The following is a 21590-nucleotide window of genomic DNA, read 5'->3' on the forward strand; positions in this document are numbered from 1 at the left end:
TGGAATTGTTGGTAAAAGGTGTTTATAAGTGAATAGCCATGTAGTGTTACACTACTCAATCATGTCTAACTTTGTATGGTAGATTTATATGATAATTCTAAAACTGAAATAAATACATAAATAGAAGACTTCATTATTTTTGATGCAGTTTTAATGCATATTGATTTTAATGGAAATTATGTAATATCAGATTTTCTGTTGGTGAACAATTTTATCAGTGATTTCATAACTAAACATAGTTCAGTATGTTACAATGTTTTATTATCTATTATGGTTACTCAACAGTATGCAATTTTGTTTTAGTTTGATTTTATGGAATGTTAGTTTGTTTGTTTGTTTTTTAATTATTTTCCTTTTGGTTGGTGGTCTCTTTCTTTCAGGGAGGGGAGAGGTGTCATGTCTTTAAAAAAAATGTTTCACTTGTTCCTTAATAAATCAGGTTTCAAGTGTAGGTATTTCTAGTCACTGCCAAGTTCACATCCTAATATTGAATACAATTTGTATGTGCTCTTTCTGTATTATGATTGTTTATATAACACTTATTTAATATTAACCGCTTCTTGTATGTTTAGTTATGTTTTGACAACTTGTGTTTTTGTTTACATCTATATTTAAAATAAAGTTTATATACCCAATTTTTAAAATTAATTCTGTTTTGTGTCAGTGGCTGCATTCATTCTTCCGATTCAGCATATTTTCAATGCACAGGATAAAGCCTGACAGCAATGATGGAAGATATATAGGGAAGATCAACTTATGAATATTCATGATCTAACACAAAACACCATAGAATAAAAAGCCAATGACTGACATTGAGTTATAGGTAGCTCAATGAGCAGTGTGTTGAAACCATACCGTTGTGGTTTTTTCTTAGCACTTACAGTGCTAATCCTGAAGTTGTAACTGAGGCAGAAAAGCCATTTAATGGCTAAAATTAATCATTTGTGTCGTTTTGGAACTGGATCTTGGTTGTGCATGGACAGATTTTGCTCAAACTTGGTTCATACATTGATGAGTCTTTGCTCATCATTTTAAGTAAACTCCATGGCAATGACAAAATTCAAACAATCAGGTATACTAGTATATATATTTTAAATAACCAAATTACTGTTTTTGTTGCTAACTACATTTTAGTCAACACATTGTTTTCATCAGCCTCATTCAAATCAAAATCAAAAATTTATTTGCTTCATCAGCTTTGCCACCTCCATTCCATGAAGTGCTTATGCATAATGCCCCCCCCCCATTTTTCAAAAAAGATGACCCCCCCCCCCCACCTGTGCTGCCGCCACTGTATATGAACACTTTCCCTGGTACCATTATTTGAAAGCGAAATGGCCATTCAACTGTAAGACCATTGCTGATTAGCTCCTAAAGTGTGATGATAGTCCCCTACTGTTATATAAATTCACCCAGAGTGTGCGTGACAAGACAGCACCAGCGAGATTCGGAAGCCAACTGTTTAGTCAAAACCAAAGCAGTTAGCCATTTCGCTCGTGAGTTTGCTAGCCAGTTTACTTCTGAGACTTGCTGTAATATTAATCAGCTTTCATTCAAAATCAAATACAAATAAAATAGTCATTGGCTCAAGAGCTCAACAATGCCAATGATGAGCACACATGCACTGGTTACATAATTACTGACTGTCCGATTACTCTAATTGAAGTGAAACTCTTGCTGTTTGAATGATTCTGAACTAACTCATTAAATTCATGATGTCATAACATCATTGTAACAATAATTTTGATTTTTAAAACAAAACGTTTCTATGCTTCTGTCTTTCACTGTATTGTTGGCCATTAAAATAACATTTGAATATTTATTATGATATTTGGTTGAAATCTGTACATATGAATTACCTAATTACCTAAGCGATTTCACTTGTTTCTTATATACTATTTTATTTATTTATTTATTTATTTATTTATTTATTGCTTCCCTTTTGTAACAGGGGCTCACTATTAGGGGCTCACTCATTAGGAGCTGCACCAAATAAAAAATACATTTCACTCAAAGACTTATGAAAAAACTGTTGATAGACAAAAAGAAACTAAGTTACATGAACTAAGATAACCAAATATAACAACAAAAACATCTCAAAAATATGAAAACTAAAATATAAGAAGTACACTGGAAAAATATTAAATATTATCGGTATACTTCTTTCTACTCTCCATGGCATCAACTAAGAAATTTTTTGTAAAAGTATCAATTTCGTCACACAGGACTGAATTATACTGCCTTGTACTGTCACCCAGGATTAAACATAGCACTTCTTTGTTTGCTATGAAGTCTTTATGTAAATTTATTTCATTTTTGTTACATAGGAGCATTTCAATCCCTTCCATTAGGGTTTTTCTCTGTGCTGAGAAACATTCACAATGTAATATGAAATGCTCCAGTGTTTCAGGTTCCTTTTTGCAACATGGACAGATACAATCATTATTATACAAGTTTGCCCATTTCCTTTTCTCATATGCCAAACCAAGAGTGCAGGATCTTGCCTTGAATTTTAATTGGGTGTCCTTGAAGTTAGATAAAGAATTTAAATATTTCTCACAATATTTTAAATTTGTTTTAAATTTTCTATAATGAACGAGACTTGATTTCTCTGCCATATTTTGTTTCAATTGAATCTCGTCACTGTTTACAATCAAATTTTTAATATTTCTTTCAGACTGATTAGTGAATTGACTTTTGTTTATCTTTATATTTCTTTCTATATCTTCAATGCTATTTAGCCATGGCCAGGTCTTAATCAGATTATTCTCTTTAACTGCTGTTAGTTTATTAAAAATAACTTTTGACCATCTGGTTGATTCCATTAAACACAACCTTTTGTAATAATTCAGTTTTAATAAACTGACTCTACTTTTCATAGTTATCCACCCCAGGTCCCCTAGGACGGCTTCATTTGCTGTGTATCGACATGCTCCTAGAATAAACTTTCCCGCTGTACGTTGCATTCTTTCTAATTTTTCCATATCTGTTGAACTAAATATTAGTAACTCACAGGCATACTCTAAGACAGCTCTAATAATTTGGTTCCACAGGGATATACCATAATCTACTCTATTTACATTGCCATGGTTACCAAGAATTGATTTCATAATGGGGAATAACTTGTTATACTTTTCAGACATTTTTGTACATTGTGTATGATCTGACAAGTTATGTGTAATCCAATAACCCAAATATTTATACTCAGAAGCTTCTTTTATTTTTGAGTTCCCAATCTGCCGATCTTTGTTTTTGTTAACTTTCTTGTTAATGATCAACACGTTTGACTTTTCCTCATTAATTGTCATCTTCCATAGTTTGCAGAAATGGTTTGTGACATTTAACATGGATTTGAGTTGGTCCTCATTTGGTGCAATAAGCACCACATCATCAGCAAAAAACAATCCATTTATACAAATTTCATCCAATTTAACACCAAGTAGTGAATCATCTAACAGTTTTTTGAATTCATTCATGTAAATTGAGAATAACGTTGGGGCTAAAACACATCCTTGTTTTAAACCCTCATTCTGTGTAAAATAATCTGTTTCAATATCGCCAAATAATACTTTACTTTCAATATGGTTATATGTATTTTTTTATAATACGCCCTTTACACCATTCTACTATTAAACAGATTTCAATGAAAATCAGTACATATCGGTAGATACTCTAGGATAATACTCTGATAAAATTTTGGTTGAAATTCTGTGCATAATAATTGCCAAATTTGCATATTAATTAGCCAATTTTAAGCATTTTTACTTGTTTCTCATGTACTATTAAACAGATTTCAATGAAACTTGGTACATAGATGATCTGGGATAATGCGCACCCTTGATTAGTTTTAGGTTGAAATTTGTTTATATTATTACCTAATTTGCATATTAATTAGCCAATTTTAAACATTTTCACTTGTTTCTCATGTACTATTAGTATTAAACAGATTTCAATGAAACTTGGTATATAATATATGTTGATTAGTTTTGATTGAAATCATATGCATATTAACTACCTAATTAGCATATTAATTAGGAAATTTTAAGCATTTTCACCGTTTCTTATATACCATTAAATAGATTTCAATAAAACTTACCGGGTAGTAGATAGATGTCCTTGGATAATGTGCAGTACTGATTTGTTTTGGTTTAAATCCTGTGCATATTGATGACCTAGTTTGCATAATAATTAGCCAATTTTAAACATTTTCACTTGGTACATAGACACTGTAGGATAATACTCAGACCTGATAAAATTTCGGTTAAAATTCCATGCGTATTAATTGCCTAATTTGCATATAAATTATCCAATACCTCAACTACTCATCAGATTCAATTGACACATGTAGATAAGCACAAGGGATAAGCCATATACATGTTCGGTTGAGGGTTAAATTTTGTGCTAACTAATTACCTAATTTGCATAAATTAACCATTAAATTAACTTTTAGATAATCCACTGTTGAAATTCATGCATATTAATTACTTATTAGTTTCATGTGTGCTTATTACTATGCATAACTGTAATGTACTAAGTACTATTGCAGATAGGAACATGCAACCAGTGCTATAATTTTGTTGTCTTACGTGGTATATGACCAAAATATAAAGTCATATATGGTCATTATTTTGTTAAATATGTATAATTGTTAAACCAAAGCTACTTGGAACCACCCTAATCAATTTCTACATTAGAAGCACATATACCTACTGTAAAAATAAAGGACAAAGACAAGTCTGTGGTCAAAATAAGACATATTCTAATGATTGTGCATGCTATAAACACAATTCTTTATGTGTAATGAAGATGTGCTTCTATTATAGTAATGCCTCATGCCTCATGCCTCCGATACCTTCTGCACACAGAAGTTCTTTCTAAGCTTTCTTTGATTCAAATTTATAAATATTTATAAAATCGGAACACTTTTTGTTTTGAGCACAGTCCCTCCACAAGGGAGGGTCTGTGTTTTGAGTAACATACTCAATTTTGTTGACTCCACTGTTTTGAACATCACAATTCTTTTTAAATCAGATGAAGTTTCCAATACTGTAAAATTTATTTTAGCTGCAAATAATTTTCACTAAAAAGACATCTGAGGTGTTTATTTTCACTGATTTTATTTCACTGATGTAAAATATAGTCAAAAATATATATTCTCACTGAAACTTTCCTGCAGCAACAATACTTTACAGTAGATACATCATACAAACAATGGTGCTATTCTATTTAACCTGGGGGGGGGCTGACTCGATTTAAGCTCATAATTATAATTCTATGTCAAATAATTCATTATGCATGCAAATACCGATTTTCGCACATTTACGAATGACCTCAAAAAAAAAGTGATTCAGGTATTGTGTAATTTGTATATTCACAACCCTTCAGCATTTATTGTTTTGTAAAGTTTCTATGTATGTATTGCACTTTCCATTGTATGTTGTTATGGCAATAAAGTTGAATTGATCAGAACAATAACAAATTATCATCATCATATTAAAAATTATCCATTATGCTTTTTATTTTCTGTTTACAAATGTATCAGTCTTAAAATTGGAGGAGTATATACTTACGATGCATTTTTATTCAAAAATCTAAATTATTGCGCCCTCGTGCGGCATGCAATGGAAATGACGAACATCACATGACATCATTATATTTTACAAGGTACGGTGAACTGGCGTTGTAAGCGTGAAATTTGTGAATATCGTCATAAATATCGGGACCAAGCGACCCGATATTGATTGCGTTATTAACCAGACAATCTCATCTGATGACGTAGAGTCTAATTTTGTGCTGGCATGATGGATGACGGTATGGAAACGGTTTATGGTTCGGGCGACGATGGAGCCAGCGGAGTGATGTCAGAACGAGTGTCCAGTTTAGCTTCCTGTGTCTATAGGGAATTTGAGCGCATGATTCGGAAATATGACGAAGATGTCGTCAAAGAGCTGATGCCACTTGTTGTAAACGTATTAGAGTGTCTGGACTCAGCATTTTCGGACAACCAAGAGAACGAGGTCGAGATAGAACTTCTACGAGATGACAACGAACAGCTAATAACTCAGTATGAAAGAGAGAAACAACTCCGAAAACAGGCAGAGCAGGTGAGAATTTTAAATATTATTATTTATATAGCGATAAGATCTCGTATAACTCCAAAGACCAAACAAGTTGAAAACGTGATACACATCTCCAGGAATCAAAACGTAGGGTTAGGGTTTATCGCCAAACTGCTAGGGGCCGTCAGGGTGATCCGTTCGCCAAACCGGAAGTCGAGAATATTCATTTCTCGAAATCAAATTCTGCTGTTATTGAAATAAGGCGAGGTGATTACGTTTGGAATGGGCGTGAACAAGAAGAAATATTGAAAATCATATGCTTACGAAATGGTAGTTATACAAAAGTAACGTTGACATGGAAGATATATGACATCTTAACCTTCCGTGGAGCTAATTTTTCATGTCCCTGTATCAAAAATGAACGAAACAAGATAGCATGTTCAGATAATGTAATTTACATATTAAAAAATCTCCTGTAATATTCATTATATTTAAACAGTAGGTTTTTGGTATCTTTTGGTTGAATAATTCATCAACTCATTTTAATATTTACAGAAAATTGTAAAAAGTCGCCTTGTAACATGAATTGACTACAAAATACATAAAACCGGTATTATTTGATTTTTAGGGAAATATATGGGTTGAATTTTGAAAAAATATATGAAAAATTACCGACTTAAAAACATCTGAAAAATGATATAACCATAATATTGCTATTTGTTTTTTTTAATTGCGGGATCCAAGTTGTGAGCATCGATCATTGGGTGACGACGATATGTGATATTGTCATTCTCCACTAGGGGTAAATAAATTAGGGGAGATGATGAAGGGAATTTTGAAAGCTGCAGATTTGTCCCGAGTGTACACCAACCACTGTATTAGAGTGACGGCATGCAAAGTCCTTCATTCGACCAGAGTTGAGACAAGGCATATCATGTACAAGGCGAACATCAGATCTTACCCCAACTTTGGAGCTCTCTTTTTTACCTCCATGCACCAACAAACTTACCTCAGAACAATGACAAAACTTGTCAGGCATACTGTCACAAAACCTTGGTTATACCAAAGATGTATCCAGGTCAGATGTTGGGTCTGAGATGGTTGTGCCGGTCATCGTACAGCTACACCACCACGTCCTGCCATGTCTCAAACTTCGGTAGAACCAAGTACCACTGAACGTCAAATATTCACAGTTACAAGTATCATGATGAGTCAGACATACGGTTTGTTTTCACATCTGTACTTTTAATGGGAAAATTACATTCTGGGCTCTCTCTGGAATTTGCTAGGTAATAGTAAATTTACTAATCAAGAAAAAAAAGTATTAGTAAACTTTGTCTGGAAACTGCAGAGCATTTTCCCGCGACCGAGCACAACGGGGAAGAGAGAAGGAGAGGAAGCTGTCCCCTCTGTCGTCCGCCGAAAACAAGACCAGCATGCTGAAAATGGTACTTGCTGGTGCAACCTGAGCTCTAATTTTGTGTGTAATTTCATGACATCAAATTAGGCAGTCTGCTCCACAAAATGTACCATTTATGATGGTACAACAAAACATCACAACAAAATATGCAATGTAGACACCAGAACCTTTATTTGAATAACTCAGTATTAACATATTCATGATAAGCTCACATTGTTAACAGTGGGGAAAATAGTCATCATTCAAAAGTTCACTAAGTTCACTGCCTAGAACACAAGTCATCCTGTGAATAAATTTTCACGGGAAATTTCTCAGAAAAAAAACTCTATGCCAATCAATATTATTATGAAGTACTCTCCCGTGCTCATCATGCAAACCCGCATGTTGACGTTTATGACGACACAAAATGACTATTTATTTTCATCGAAATTTCTGAATTAAAGTGAAAAAGTAACTTTCGGTCTTGTAACTCGATCTCAATGCTAAGAATGCCCGGTAAGAATGTTACACAAATTATAGTATTTTTCGATCGATTCGCTAACATTGTCTCACCTTCCATTAGCTGTGGAATCGTAGCCCTATGTTGCCGACCGCATTATTTACGTGACAGACACTGGCCGGCCCATGTTCGACATACAACAACAAAAATAAAAACAAGACGTCCGAATGAAATTGGTAGGGCAAAATTAGATTGTATGTCGCACCAAAGAGCTACGGAACCGCAGCTAACCTTCCATTATTTCTGAAATCGTGCTGCAGTACGATCAACTTTCCGTTTCTTGGTGCTGTCAGGGTTAGGACACCCATGGGTTTCTGGTTCTGAACACGATTTAGCGGTTTCTCCATCTCGTCGTGAAAAATACTCGTCGAGCAGTTGTCTGCTCCTTTTTGACGTAGTCTCCATTTTCAATAAATAAACAAATCACGTGTTTGATAAGGGCGACATGAAACCGTCTCATACTGAGAGTAAAGTCGCGGGGTATCTTGAAACACATGTCGACTAAACTACGCATGTGCGATGACACCAAAATAACTTTAGAGTGGAAAAGTGCATTCAGTGGCAGTTCCGTGTTGATCGCGATCACCATGCATGTAACAATTGTTGCAATCTTAGAAGTAACGGGACATTTTTAAAATGGCAATCATTCAAACCGTAACACGCGTGATGATCACAGTCGAGTCTTGACAATTAAATGAGGCGATTTGCGAGGGTATTTTGTACAAAATGTGTTCGTAAATCCTACTAATAGATATTTATTTTGTTCGTAAATCTTGTCCAAATTTCGTAATTTACGACATTTGCGAGCGACAGCTAGAGCACAGACATTCCAAATTGTACAAAAAAAAGGATGAAAACATGGAAAATCAGTTGTTTTATTGATATAAAGTGTACACAACCCTTTATTTCAAACGGCGTTGACTAAGTCAGTAAAAGGTCAGGAAGGTCCTCTTTTGCTATGCTAATTTTTGTGTTTACGTTGTTCTATTCACTGTGGACACGTTTCATTTTCATACTTAATAAAAGAAGTTTGTATTTAATTTGAACTGTGTTGCATGTGTTATTTTGTGTGTGCATTCAGTGTACAACTACATACTGTTTTTGTGAATATTCATGTTCAAGGGCCATAATCATGATCTTATAGTAGATGCAAGTAAACTTGTTTTTTACTAGTTTTGTTGAATTGTCAATACACTGGTATAATGTAATAGCAATAACCCCCCCTCCAAATATTGCCTACGCTCGTGCATATATGTCATGAACTGTGCAATATCTTGTGGTATACCCAACTTCAGCGATGGGTTATAGCTTAATTAGATCTCATAATCCTAACAGCCAATCATATTCGTGCATTTGGCAGTCAATTTATTTGATATTGACTTCTCAGAGATCAAAGATGTAATATTTATCAATGAGGTTAGTATGCATTTTCTCAGAGAATCACCTGTAATTTATAAACAGGTTGAACAACTATAACTTTTTCGGCTCAAACGGTATCCTGTATCACTTGGGCAAAGTTATATTTGATGTGAATACTTGTAACCAGGAGATAATCATGGAACAACATGATTATATTAGTCGATTGGACCATAGACGCAGCACCTTGTACGTAGTTAGTGCTGATTACTCGACCGCTGACAGATATTTTGGTTCTGCGGCTCTCTTAGCATAGGCAACTTATTTGTAGGTTTCTTTTTTTTTTTTAATATTCTGACTTTTGTATACCAGTCAGACACTGACATCAAGTAAGTAAACAAGCCGAGACATAGTCCAAATTTACATTACAATCTCATGCTTCCAAACAATCAGATATTTATGCAGGAGAACAAATTATACAAGTACTGTCTACGATATATTGCAAAGTGGAAATAATATACCTATTTAACCCTTGTTGATTTTTGTACAAAATTCCAAGAACACAACACAAAACAACTGACAACAATCTACAAAACAATCTACAAAACAAAATGACGAGTACACTACAGTCACTGTAGTCACACCAGTAAGAATCAAAGAAAGCTTAAAAAGAACTCCTGTGTGCTGAGAGTATTGAAGACACATTAAAAATTAATTCAAAATTACTTGTACTAGAGATATTGATGGAATAGCTAAAAACTAATTATGTAAATCAGGTAACTGATATGAACAGATTTGAGTGTAAAACTAATAAGGCCTGCGTAATGTAATATCTATGTACCAAGTTTCATTGAAATGTGATTAGAACAAAAAAACTATGAATTATTATTAGAGAATTAATATGAACAAATTTCAACCCAAACTTAATCGGGCCTGTCTATTTTATTCAAATGTGATGATCAGCAATTGAGATATCAGTGTTAATTATTTTAATTAGGTGATTAATAAGCATAAATATTTACCAAAAACTAATTGGGTCTCTGCATAGTCCTAGGTTCATTGTAATGTGATGATGAATACTCTTTTAAAAGTTTCATTAAAATCCAATTAGTGGTTCTTTATATATCAGTGGAACATTCATGGAAAAAACTAATTATGCGAATTAGGTAATTAATATCCACAATTATTTACCCTAAAACTAATCAGGTCTCTGCATAGTCCTAGAGGATCTATGTAGCAAGTCTCATCGAAATATGATTAGTACTTGAGATATCAGGCAAAAAGCTGAAAATGAACTAATTATGCTAATAAGGTGATTAATATGCACAATTATTTACCCCAAAACTAATCAGGTCTCTGCACAGTCCTTAAATAACTATGGACCAAGTTTCATTGAAATGTGATGATTACTACTTGAAATATCAAAAGCTGAAAATTAATTAATTATGCAAATTAGGTAATTAATATGTACTGATATTACCCTAAAAACTATCAGGTCTGTGCAGTGTCCTATGATATCTATGTACCAAGTTTTATTGAAATGTGATGATTAGTACTTGAGATATCAGTGGAAAAACCAAATATTTTTACCCAAAACTTAATCAAATCTGTACATTAATTTAGAGCATCTATGTGCCACGTTTCATCAAAATCCAATGAGTGGTTCTTTAGATATCAGTGGAACAGTCATGGAACAGCTAAAAATCAGCTGATTATCATGCAAATTAGGTAATTAATATGCATGGATTTTTACCAAAACCTCATCAAATCTGCGCATTGGTCCATCAAAAACCGATGTATGGTTCTTGAGATAGCAGTGGAACAAACCGACACACATACAGGTGTAAACCGTAGTTGTGAAGCCACACATTGGATTAACTTTTAATATAGTTGAATTAACTTTTAATATAATTGCGATATGAACTCGATTAAAACGCGTTCCTATATAGGGTTGCATTTTAATTGGAGTTTAATTAAACTCAATTACAATGCAATACAATGTAGAATTGCGATTTAATTAAGTTTAATTAAACAAAACTTGAATATCCCGTGACTGAACATAGAAATGTTTGCGAAGCTTAGGTTTAGTATCGGGGTAAGGTATGGTACAATTATATTAATATTAATATAAATTGAACCATACCGTCCCCCTTTACTAAACCTAAGCTTCGCAAACTTGACTTAAATTCGATTAAATATTAATATAAATTATGAAACATTGTGAGGGCCCCATGTTTGTGGCTTCACTTTGTTGGTGTTTGTCTGGACCACTGGCTCCACTTCTACTGCTATACAAACGCACACACACACACACATACATACACACACACACACACACACACACATACACACACCCATACACATACACACACACCCATACACATACACCCACACACACACACACACACACACACACACATACACACATACACACACACTAACTGTAAAGACATTGTGTGCTTCGCGCACAAGAGTTAAAAAGATACTGTGGACTCATGGCAAATGTAAATACAGAATAAATGTCAGTGAATACAATGTTTATATATAAAAAAATTGCAGTTTGCAGCCTCTATGGACAAGTTGTGAGCTGAACTTTAAATCTCATTAGGATTTCCACATGAAAATATGCAATATTAAGACAAAAAATGCTTTTTTGTCAAGGCTATATACTAAATTCTCTTATTTTGGGAGTATTTTTGTGAGTGTAAATGTGCGTTAAAATTATCAAAACTTCAAATGTAATCATATTGCAAATGTAAAGTAAACAAAATTATCAAGTGATTTTGGATTTGATGTGAAATTAACCGAAATGCTGTGACATTGTCTAATTGGTGGTGGGAATTGCCAAGCCAGTTTAAAAAATAGTGAACAAAAATTCTCGTAAATATTACTGACCACGAACGACACCCACCGCAAAGTCAATATTTATGTAATATGCAATACTATTGCAGTGCATGCTTAGGTAGCTAATTTAATTTCACCTCACTGACTGTGTCTTAACAAATATTTATTTTCCTTATTTTGGTTTATCACCATTAGCATTGTCAAATTCAAATCACAATCAAATATCTCAACATGTACGAGAAAAGTCTTTTGAACCCCCACTTCTCAGGGAAGTTTACTACTTGATCAAAGACATTGCAACATTATTTCAACATCGTGACAGTTGCAGTTCGCATTGGATCTATTTAATGCACTGAACAGTGTTCTGTATTCTATTTTTAGTAAGATCCCACAGTGACCAACACTATTGATATTAGTGTCATTATCAGGCACTACACAATGTAAGTCCCCCACATTCAATGATGTTCTTGGAAATATTTGTTTACATTTTTATAGACTTGATTAAACTTTATTCCCACTGCAAATTAGATATACCAGTAGGTGTCCTAGGCCTATTTTTAACAAACACAAATCACTCAAATATGTGTGTACTATGTTTGCTTATAAAGTTTTGATAATTTAATGGGTATACTACAATTTTTAGTGCATACATGTATATGTACCATCATTTTGCCAGATTGTTCAGCAACAGAAGATCATAATGTAAACATGTTTACAAATCTGCACCAATCTTTGCGATGTATATTTACTCTACCGCCAGTACTATTCTTGAGTCCCATGTTAAGTATGTCCCAGCCCATTTACTTACTTGTCAGTGTCTGAATGGCATACATTGTATGTGAAAAACTTGTAAGTAACCATAAAGGTAAAAGTCAGTTGCCGTTGTCGATTGAGAGCCATGGAACCAGCAATATCTGTTGACAGTCACCGTCCACCACATTCATCTGATTCACACACACATATTGGGAGCCGCAAGTACTGACACATTATTTCAAAATGCATCTCAGAAATCGATCTCTACAAGTCATGGAACTGGTTTTTCACCTATTCTCACCATCTTTAAAATGCTTTTTATAAGTGAATGTTGTTGAGTTTGACAAATAGGCGTTGATCACAAAGTCTGCTTTTGGGTCACACTATTATGGTATTTATCACAATTTTCCTATACATAAATCTTTCAAATACTGTTTAATATTAAAATTTTGGGATTGACAAGTAAACATGTTTTATTCGAAAGGGCATTTTCTGTATTCCTGTATACCTCTAGCGTACATGCCATATGTATTTGGTTCTGACTGTGACCCAAGTTACCTACAGTATACCTGCCATATTTAAAATAACATAATTAAAATTATTTTCTTGTACCAAGTAAATTGCAGGAAATTTTGTCCACCCTAAACTGGAGAAATGTGAAGTTTAATTAATAATTTTTAATTTGTTCTATGAATGTTTTAAATTAAAAATGAATATTCATGGTTAGTAAAATGCATCCATTGTCACAGGATGATTTATCATATCAATTTTTTTAATGTACTCATATTTGACATTCTTAAATTAAAAAAACAAACTTGTTATTCATTGAAAACTATGTTTATTATTGTCAATTATGTTGTATAGCAATGGTAATGGGTCAGGTATACATATAGTATGTATTTGTGCCATTGAAATTTCCTCATTACATTGTTGCCAGTTCTAAGATCACTTGATCAGGAATTTCCATGCTGTAAAAAAATTATTTGCTGGCAAAATAGCCTATAAATTATGCATATACTAGCAATTGAACAAATTATGTGAATGGTGGTTCTGTATTTCTGAATGAAGAAAATGCACACACAAACAGGAAATAATGAGTATAATTCCCAGAAATGTATGAATCACTTGTCTGGATTAGAACAATACTCTCAATATATTTCTTGGTTGTTGAAACACTGACTTATTATATTAATAAAATGCCTTCCTGGATGACGGTCATGCTATTTAGGTGGGAGTCTCCATGGAAACTCACTGTGCATTAGCTTGAACAGTGTTCCAGATAGATTTTGGAATTTACTGATGTGGCGGACCGTACTACACTCCCACTGCAACACGGCCCTCGCTATCCCGTAAGTATGGCGGGTAGAGCGTGGAAATAATAAATATAGAAATGGTTCGCTGGAGAACAACTTTATTCCGGTGCCTAATACAGAATTCAGAAGTAGGTGCTGTGTCAAAGGTCAAGTAAAAAACCAAGATCAAAAATACTTAGAATGTTCATACCTCATGTTGAGTATAAATAAAATCGACATCACATAAAAATCTCACAAAAGATCCATTATGAATCAACAAATTACAAAAATATTACATCATACATGACCTCAAGCACTCCATAGACCAATAGGTCTAGGCTCAAAAGTGGATGGATTGAATAACTAATGAAAATAAAAAGATTAGAATGGCATCGCTTACCTAATACAGAATTCAGAAGTAGGTGCTGTGTCAAAGGTCAAGTGGGAAAAGTCCCTAGCCATGATCTTGACACAGAGGGCGACATACATTGTTGTCACTGATCAAATGCCTCATGAAAACAGTATTATATCCAGCTTTAATAACATTATAACAAGATGCAATTTAACAAAGAACAACAAATTAAAGAATGCAAGTAATACCCGGCCACACTGATGTGTAAGATAGATTTTGGTATTTACCGATGTATGGCATGCGTTTATGTGTTATTATATTATAGCATTATCAATACCAGTGGATTTTATGACGTCATTGCAGCAGATTATTCGCGATAATGTATTACATTATTGAGCATCAAGGCCCTGTCCCATGGATATGAATACAATGTTATTTTCGAAAACGAATAAAGAAGAAACTATAGAAAAAGAAGAGAAATTGTTGGATAACAAGTATTTAATACCAAAAATAGCATCAAATAAAACAGTCCATAACCAATAACGGCGGATTCCAATATCGAAATCAGACAATATTGTGAGGGAATTGTCGTCTGCTCTGTACGCTAACACGCGTTCGGTCGAAGCGTTCCATCTAGTACATGTACGTGCGCTTCTAGATTCCGCGTCTGATGCCGCTGTCCTTGTGGCCTCCTGATTAGTTCACCCTATCGTGTTGATGAAGTTAGGTTAATCAAGGATAATTTATCCAAGCAAATGCGATAAACGAAATGGGGGTACAATGTATGTCTACCAGTACAGAGAGATGAATTTGTTCTGTTTTTGTAGTGAGTAGTACTACAAAATTTGCTAAACGAGATCGACGAAAGACCGACTTGACTTGTATTTCCTCAGCGTCGACTCCCGGTTAATGTAACAGTCCGGGCACAGTTTGCATAAATAAATGAAAGTATCCGTGTTGTCAGGTGTGTATCTGTTTATTACCTTGCCCGTACCATCAAAGATGGAAGGGAAAGGTATATTAAGGGAAAAATTTTGTCCGTCGTCGTCGTTAATAATTGTTATTGTGTGCATAATAACTTTACTAATTCTATTCCAAACTTTATCAAACTTGGTCACCTTATTCATCAGTATAAAGTCTTCCCTGAGTTCGAACAACAGATGTCCTGTATGAAAATATCATGCAAAAATTGAGAAAATCTGATAAAATATTTTGACTGTTTCTACTTGACTGATCACTGGTGATACACATCAAAGGTCACTGATCTCAGTGGAAATATGCATTGTTGTATGTGTTCAATGAAGCAAATGATTTATCTTGTAATAATATCCTTGGTAATGTATCTCAGAATCCCATACTGGGTTTCAAAACCAACTCATGGAGAGATTGCACAGTCTGATACACATTTGCAAACCTACCAATAAAATCTTTACAGAAAACAAGATGTCAGAAAATCAATATAAGCACTGCTATGAACTGGGTGCCAAACTTTGATCAAGATCTGAAGCTAATAGAAAATCTGTTTAGTCAAAAGTTATCAAATCAAAAACAATACATAAAAAATACATTAAAAGCAAAACATTTCATCCACATTTTAAAAAGAAAATTATTCTAAAATATATGTATTCTGTATTTGACAAACAGTTCATTCGACAAATGAAAACTCACAGGAATATGTTTCAGCTATTAGAACAGAATGATAGAGTTTTTATAATACTAGTTTAAAAACGCACTTCAGAGATTGCAGTGTTTGAAGATGTAGTTCCTCAGGAGGCAACAGTACTGTTGACTTCTCCCTCCACTGGACACCAACTATTTAAGTTGATTTGCATACAAAGCAGAGCTTGCAACAGCTAAATTTTTCTGTTATCTTGCATGTTTTATGAATCTATTCACATCTAAATGCAGCACTTTTTTTTTGCAATGAGACATTTGTTTTTATTCTAAAATATCTCAATTACTTTCAATAAAGCTGGAAATTATGTTCCTTAAAATAATTAAACAAATAAGGCACCAATGTTTTTGTAAGATATTTACATCTTTTAAGGACATTCGGTAGACTGATTCCCCACTGTTGGTTCAACTCCAAAACTTGTTTGTATTCAAAATTAATTATGACAATGCATATTTATATTGAAACAAACTATGATAAAGGGAATTATATTATATAACAAAGGGCAAGGTCACCAGAGTTCAACTATGTTTTATACAGTGAGATTAAAATCACTGTTTGTTCTCTTTTTAGGATGGCTAACGCCCACTAGTTTTCCGGTCATGTTCGTTGCCCGCTTCAAAGTATTCGTCAAATCCCCGCCCTAAAATAACTATTACACAGTAAGGACAGTTGCCAATAATATCTACCTTGATGGTTTGAAAACACTAGTGGGATGGGATAACCATGCAACTACGTGCATGTACCCCGGATGCGCACCCCTACGCACATTTGATCCAGCTGGATCACGGCGGCGATCCAGCGTAGCGTAGTGCAAGGCTGCGGTGGACACTGATACAACGTACCAGTCACGGTATGCCGTTCGCTCGGGCGATCACTGCAATGCTACTCCACACCACACATCACTCACTCATTCACTCGCAATGTAAATGTGTTCAATACAATAATATTTGATGGATTAAAACTAGTTTCTTTCTTAGTTGCCCATGGAACTATAGGTTTATAGTTCCATGGTTTGCCATATGAGATAGTGGAAACAATTTCCAGAAATACATTTTAAATTATTCAGATTCACGGGCCAGTGACTGTGAAACTATTCCGTTCACTGTAGATTTTTCTCCAATTTCTTCCACTTTTTAGAGGCAGCAAATCCACTGGTAATGACAACGCTACAAAATAATAACAATAATGAACTCCCCGACAACCCATAATTTACTCAAGCACACTTTGTAACTGGTTAAATCTGGTTCATAGTAATGGTAGTTGGCTCAAAATTACTTTGTTTTGTTTGGCTAAATTTATAAAATACTGGTTGATTTTCATAATTACTTGAGCTGTAAAGCAAGTAATGGCCAAATTTTGCTAAGATTGGTTTTATAGCAAATTCCACAAAGTCGACACAGCGGGGCTGTTCATATTACTGATTGTCTGTTGTTGTTCGTCCGTCGTCGCTCACTTTACAATTACAACTTCTTCTTCGAAACCGCAAGTCAGAATGTTTTCAAATTTATATGCAAGTACCTTGGATGGTTCTTTTTCAGATTTGTTCATTAGCCCCCGCCGGATCTGTGATCCGGGCGGTGGGTATTAATTTGGGTTGTGTCTGTGCATTCGTGTGCACATTTTCATGTTACCAGCTTTTTCTCACACATGTGTGATCCAATTCAGTTCAGAGTTGGTACAGAGACAGGAATTGATGGTGCTATTACGCACATCAAGTTATTTTTTCGATTCTTCAAAGGTTCTCTGTGTTTTTCTTTGATTTTTAACATTTTTCTTTCAAAACTGCTGGAAAATCCGACTTTTCCCGAAATTACCCAAGTTTAATCCAAGTTTTGATGACGCAAACGCAGTTCTCGTCTCGGTGGAAATCACAGTCGTTTTTGTGTGAGAATATTATATGCCGGAATTGTATCTTTATTTGCGCAACGCCTATATGGACAAAATTGTGTTTCGTCAATTTCAAAGGTAAGAAACTGTGCTTGTTATGGTATTTATACACTTTGTATTATCGTTTGTGTTTGGTGATCGTGAGAAACTTTTGCTAACCTGGCAAGAGCTTCGCCAGAAAAACTGCCTTTCTATTATTGTTGTAGGAACTGATTATGTATTGTGTAAATTGAAAGTTTACATCGTGATTTAAGAGGTTTGCAGTGCTCTCACCGGGATTCAAACGTCGTGGTGGTGTCGGCGCAATGCTGCTCTGAGACGCTTGCCAGACTCTTCCTCGCTCAAAATCATTATCGCCATGCTTGATTTCTGCAACATTTACATTAATTTACAAATTTACAAATTGTTCTATGAGATGCGTCCTCGCTGTTCGTAAACAGCCATAAACAAGTTTAGTTAGGTCGGCATGTACTCATTGAAAGTGTTGGTTTATTTACGTAATCCACTGATCACGCCATAGGCGAAGTTAAAAATATGTCGGTACTCAGGAAAGCTTGCCCCCAACGCTAAATGTCCCTAATTAACGTACCGGTATGTTTATTTTTTTCCCAGAAAAACTCCACCCGGTACATTCTTATTTGGGACAGTACGTTTATTTATTTTTCTAAATTGGCCCGATTAAAAAAAAAATCATGCCTTTTTCCCCATGAAAAACGAAGCCAAAAGATTCCACTGAAACATCGGTAAATCTTGTCTTCCGTGTTGCTTTCACCATGAGGTCGCTGAACTGACATATTTAAATGCTTTATGGTAATTTGAGCACATGGGCACCATCCAGCATTTTGATTGGTTGATTAGCGACTTGACCTATCTGGTCAATAAACACGCCTCGTGCGAAGGATAACATGGCGGATATCGTATCGCTTCGGGCGTTAACATGTAACCGAAAACATTTGCTTACGATAAAACTAAGTTGAATTTTACTTGCATTTCATATTAATTCAACGAATTTATATTTTGTATGTTAATATAATCACTACTGAGTACTAATCAACAATTACAACACTTCGAAAACAAGTAAGCTACCGTACCGTGATCATTTGTTGTCATGTTTTTTTGATTGACTGTAATTTTCCAACATTTCATGATGCCTATTGTAGAACCAAATTAGGGCCTTTCACTCCTCCTTGACGCGTATTTAAACGATTATACGGCATCTTGCTTTTCGCCAGTCACGAATGTTACACTAGACGAACTTGATCGATACTGCCGACCATTCCATGCATTTTTTTATCGACGCACGACTGCACGCAAATCGAGAAAAGTATTGTCCTTGCAACAATTTCGCGCAATACGTCACCACTATACAGTGACTGATTTTAATTTTTATTCAACATTAAAACAATCTACAGTGAGTTGTTCTATGGTTGTATAAAAATAAAATAAACTACATTAAGATACAGTAAAGTTAACCAACTAAACAGAATGCTTAATAAAGCTAAATAATATTACAAACACATATAGAACACAATAAACTTGTACGATACAGTACAATACAATACTCTAACTACTATTGCTAAGGAGTGGAAAATTACATTCACATTAGAGTCATAACTATGGAAAGAATATTTTTATATTTGGTGGAACTGCTCATATATCATTTGCATACATTTTTGTATGTATTGTGCAGTTTCCCAGCCAGTCTGACTCGAGTAGTGATTGGCTGCTATTTCATTACATCTTGCAGCCTTTCAAACAGTATATTGCTAGACATGCATCAATTGTTGTCCATGTATGTTCCTAATTGCTCAGTGTAAACTGCAATTTCTTTCTGGCTGGTATGAATATATTAAGTAATATTTTTTCGTACTGAAAAGACGGTACACAAATATCTTTTTTAATTAAATTTAACAGCTAATGGAAGCACATACGCTACAACCTCTGCTTATTTTTGACTAAATGTTTTTTTGTTTTTTTCAGGTGCAGAGCCAGAATTTTTATCTCAGAAAGCAAAGCCACTGAAACTGCATATATTACAAAAGCATACTATTCGCTGCATGTCTGACAATTGTATAAAGTTTTGCAGGTTATTTTTTTTTTCTTTGAGAAGTGCTGTCAACCAAAGCATAAATATGTGTTTCTCTGTACATAAAAGTTCAATTTCACACGATTTGTTAATATTAATGTATGATAATAAAAACTTGATAATATTTTTCTAGATTCTTGCACTTTATTTGTATCCATTTTCATATGAGAAGTACTCTTGTCCTTATTTAGAGATATTGAAACTAATTCAAGGCCACAAACTACATGTAGATCTGTACATGAAGTACATGGGAAGTAAAGTTGTTGACACAGGTAATGTACACCAAGGATCATTGCAGTTTCTCAGTTCCTCATCTGGTGCTAGTACTTGTATGACAAACGGTATCTTTGCCCTGTTACTGACTAAAATATCAGAAGTTTTTCGCTGGAATAGTTCTGTGATTGACAGTGTTCTTGTATTAAGAATACAGTTGTACAAGGAAGTTTATCCAAACAGACACAACACTGACTCTTCAACATATTTCCAGATCTGATTTGCATACTTGCATGTCATTTTACCTGTTGTACTTGTTTGTTGCTCTGGTGTTCTTGCCGAGACCAGAATGGAGAGTGCTATATACTTGAAAATGCCATAGAAATCATGTTTGCCAATTTATGTCCATGCCAAAAACTGAACAAATTGTATGTTGCAACTTTCAAATAACAAGTGAAGGCAGTGTCATTCATGACCTGTTTGATTGGATAAATTTTTACGACTTGGAGGCCATTTTTTTCTTCAAAAATCACAGCTTTTTCTAGCTGTTACCATTTTTTTCTCGGATATGTGTCATCCAGTTTTGTTCTAAGTTGGTACAGGGACTGGTAATAATTGTTTACAAGTGCACATCGCATTATATGTTTAACAAGTTATAAATTGTCTCAGAAAAGCCAAATGAATAAATTTTTACCCCACCCCCTAAAATTGTAACACATCAATTCTGAACAATTAATAACAGAATTTTAAATTTTTTTCTAAGCGGGGGCTATGACATGACATGTCATGTCTTGTTTCATGTCAAAATCTCAAATTCTCTATTTTTGGTGAATATTTTTATCATTTTTGGTAAAAAGTTATATTTTCGACTTCTTGTAAAAAACTGCAAGTCTGTCGGCATATTGTCATCGAAGTTAAGATATTCGTCAACGGTGCATTGAACATTGCATTGCATTGGCCCTGTGATTTCATTGATAAGATTTCTTATCTCTTCTGTGTCGTCTGCTTCTTCCACATCTGTGATTTCACTGTCCAGATTGAAACCACCTTTGTGAAAACATTTTGTTATTGCCTCAGATTTCGTGTCAATCCACGAACTGTTGATCCAGTGTACGGTGTCGAGTACATTTACGGATTTCGCTACTTCACTCGCA

The 21590-nt window shown here is 34.3% G+C and overlaps 1 protein-coding gene across 13 annotated transcripts in view; it reads left to right on the forward strand.

Annotated features, from left to right (window-relative positions):
* The first annotated feature begins 5635 nt into the window (after window positions 1-5635).
* LOC100374908 (C-Jun-amino-terminal kinase-interacting protein 4-like) overlaps window positions 5636-21590 on the forward strand; it is a 90342-nt gene continuing 74387 nt past the window's right edge. For all 13 annotated transcript variants that reach the window (XM_085498105.1, XM_085498107.1, XM_085498111.1 and 10 more), the window contains exon 1: window positions 5636-6104. In XM_085498105.1, coding sequence (XP_085354231.1) covers window positions 5799-6104 — 306 coding nt within the window. In that variant the 5' untranslated portion in view covers window positions 5636-5798. The remainder of the gene's footprint in view (window positions 6105-21590) is intronic.

The sequence above is a fragment of the Saccoglossus kowalevskii genome, chromosome 4 (assembly GCF_978046115.1).
Source record: "Saccoglossus kowalevskii chromosome 4, keSacKowa6.1, whole genome shotgun sequence".
NCBI classification, from domain to species: domain Eukaryota; kingdom Metazoa; phylum Hemichordata; class Enteropneusta; family Harrimaniidae; genus Saccoglossus; species Saccoglossus kowalevskii.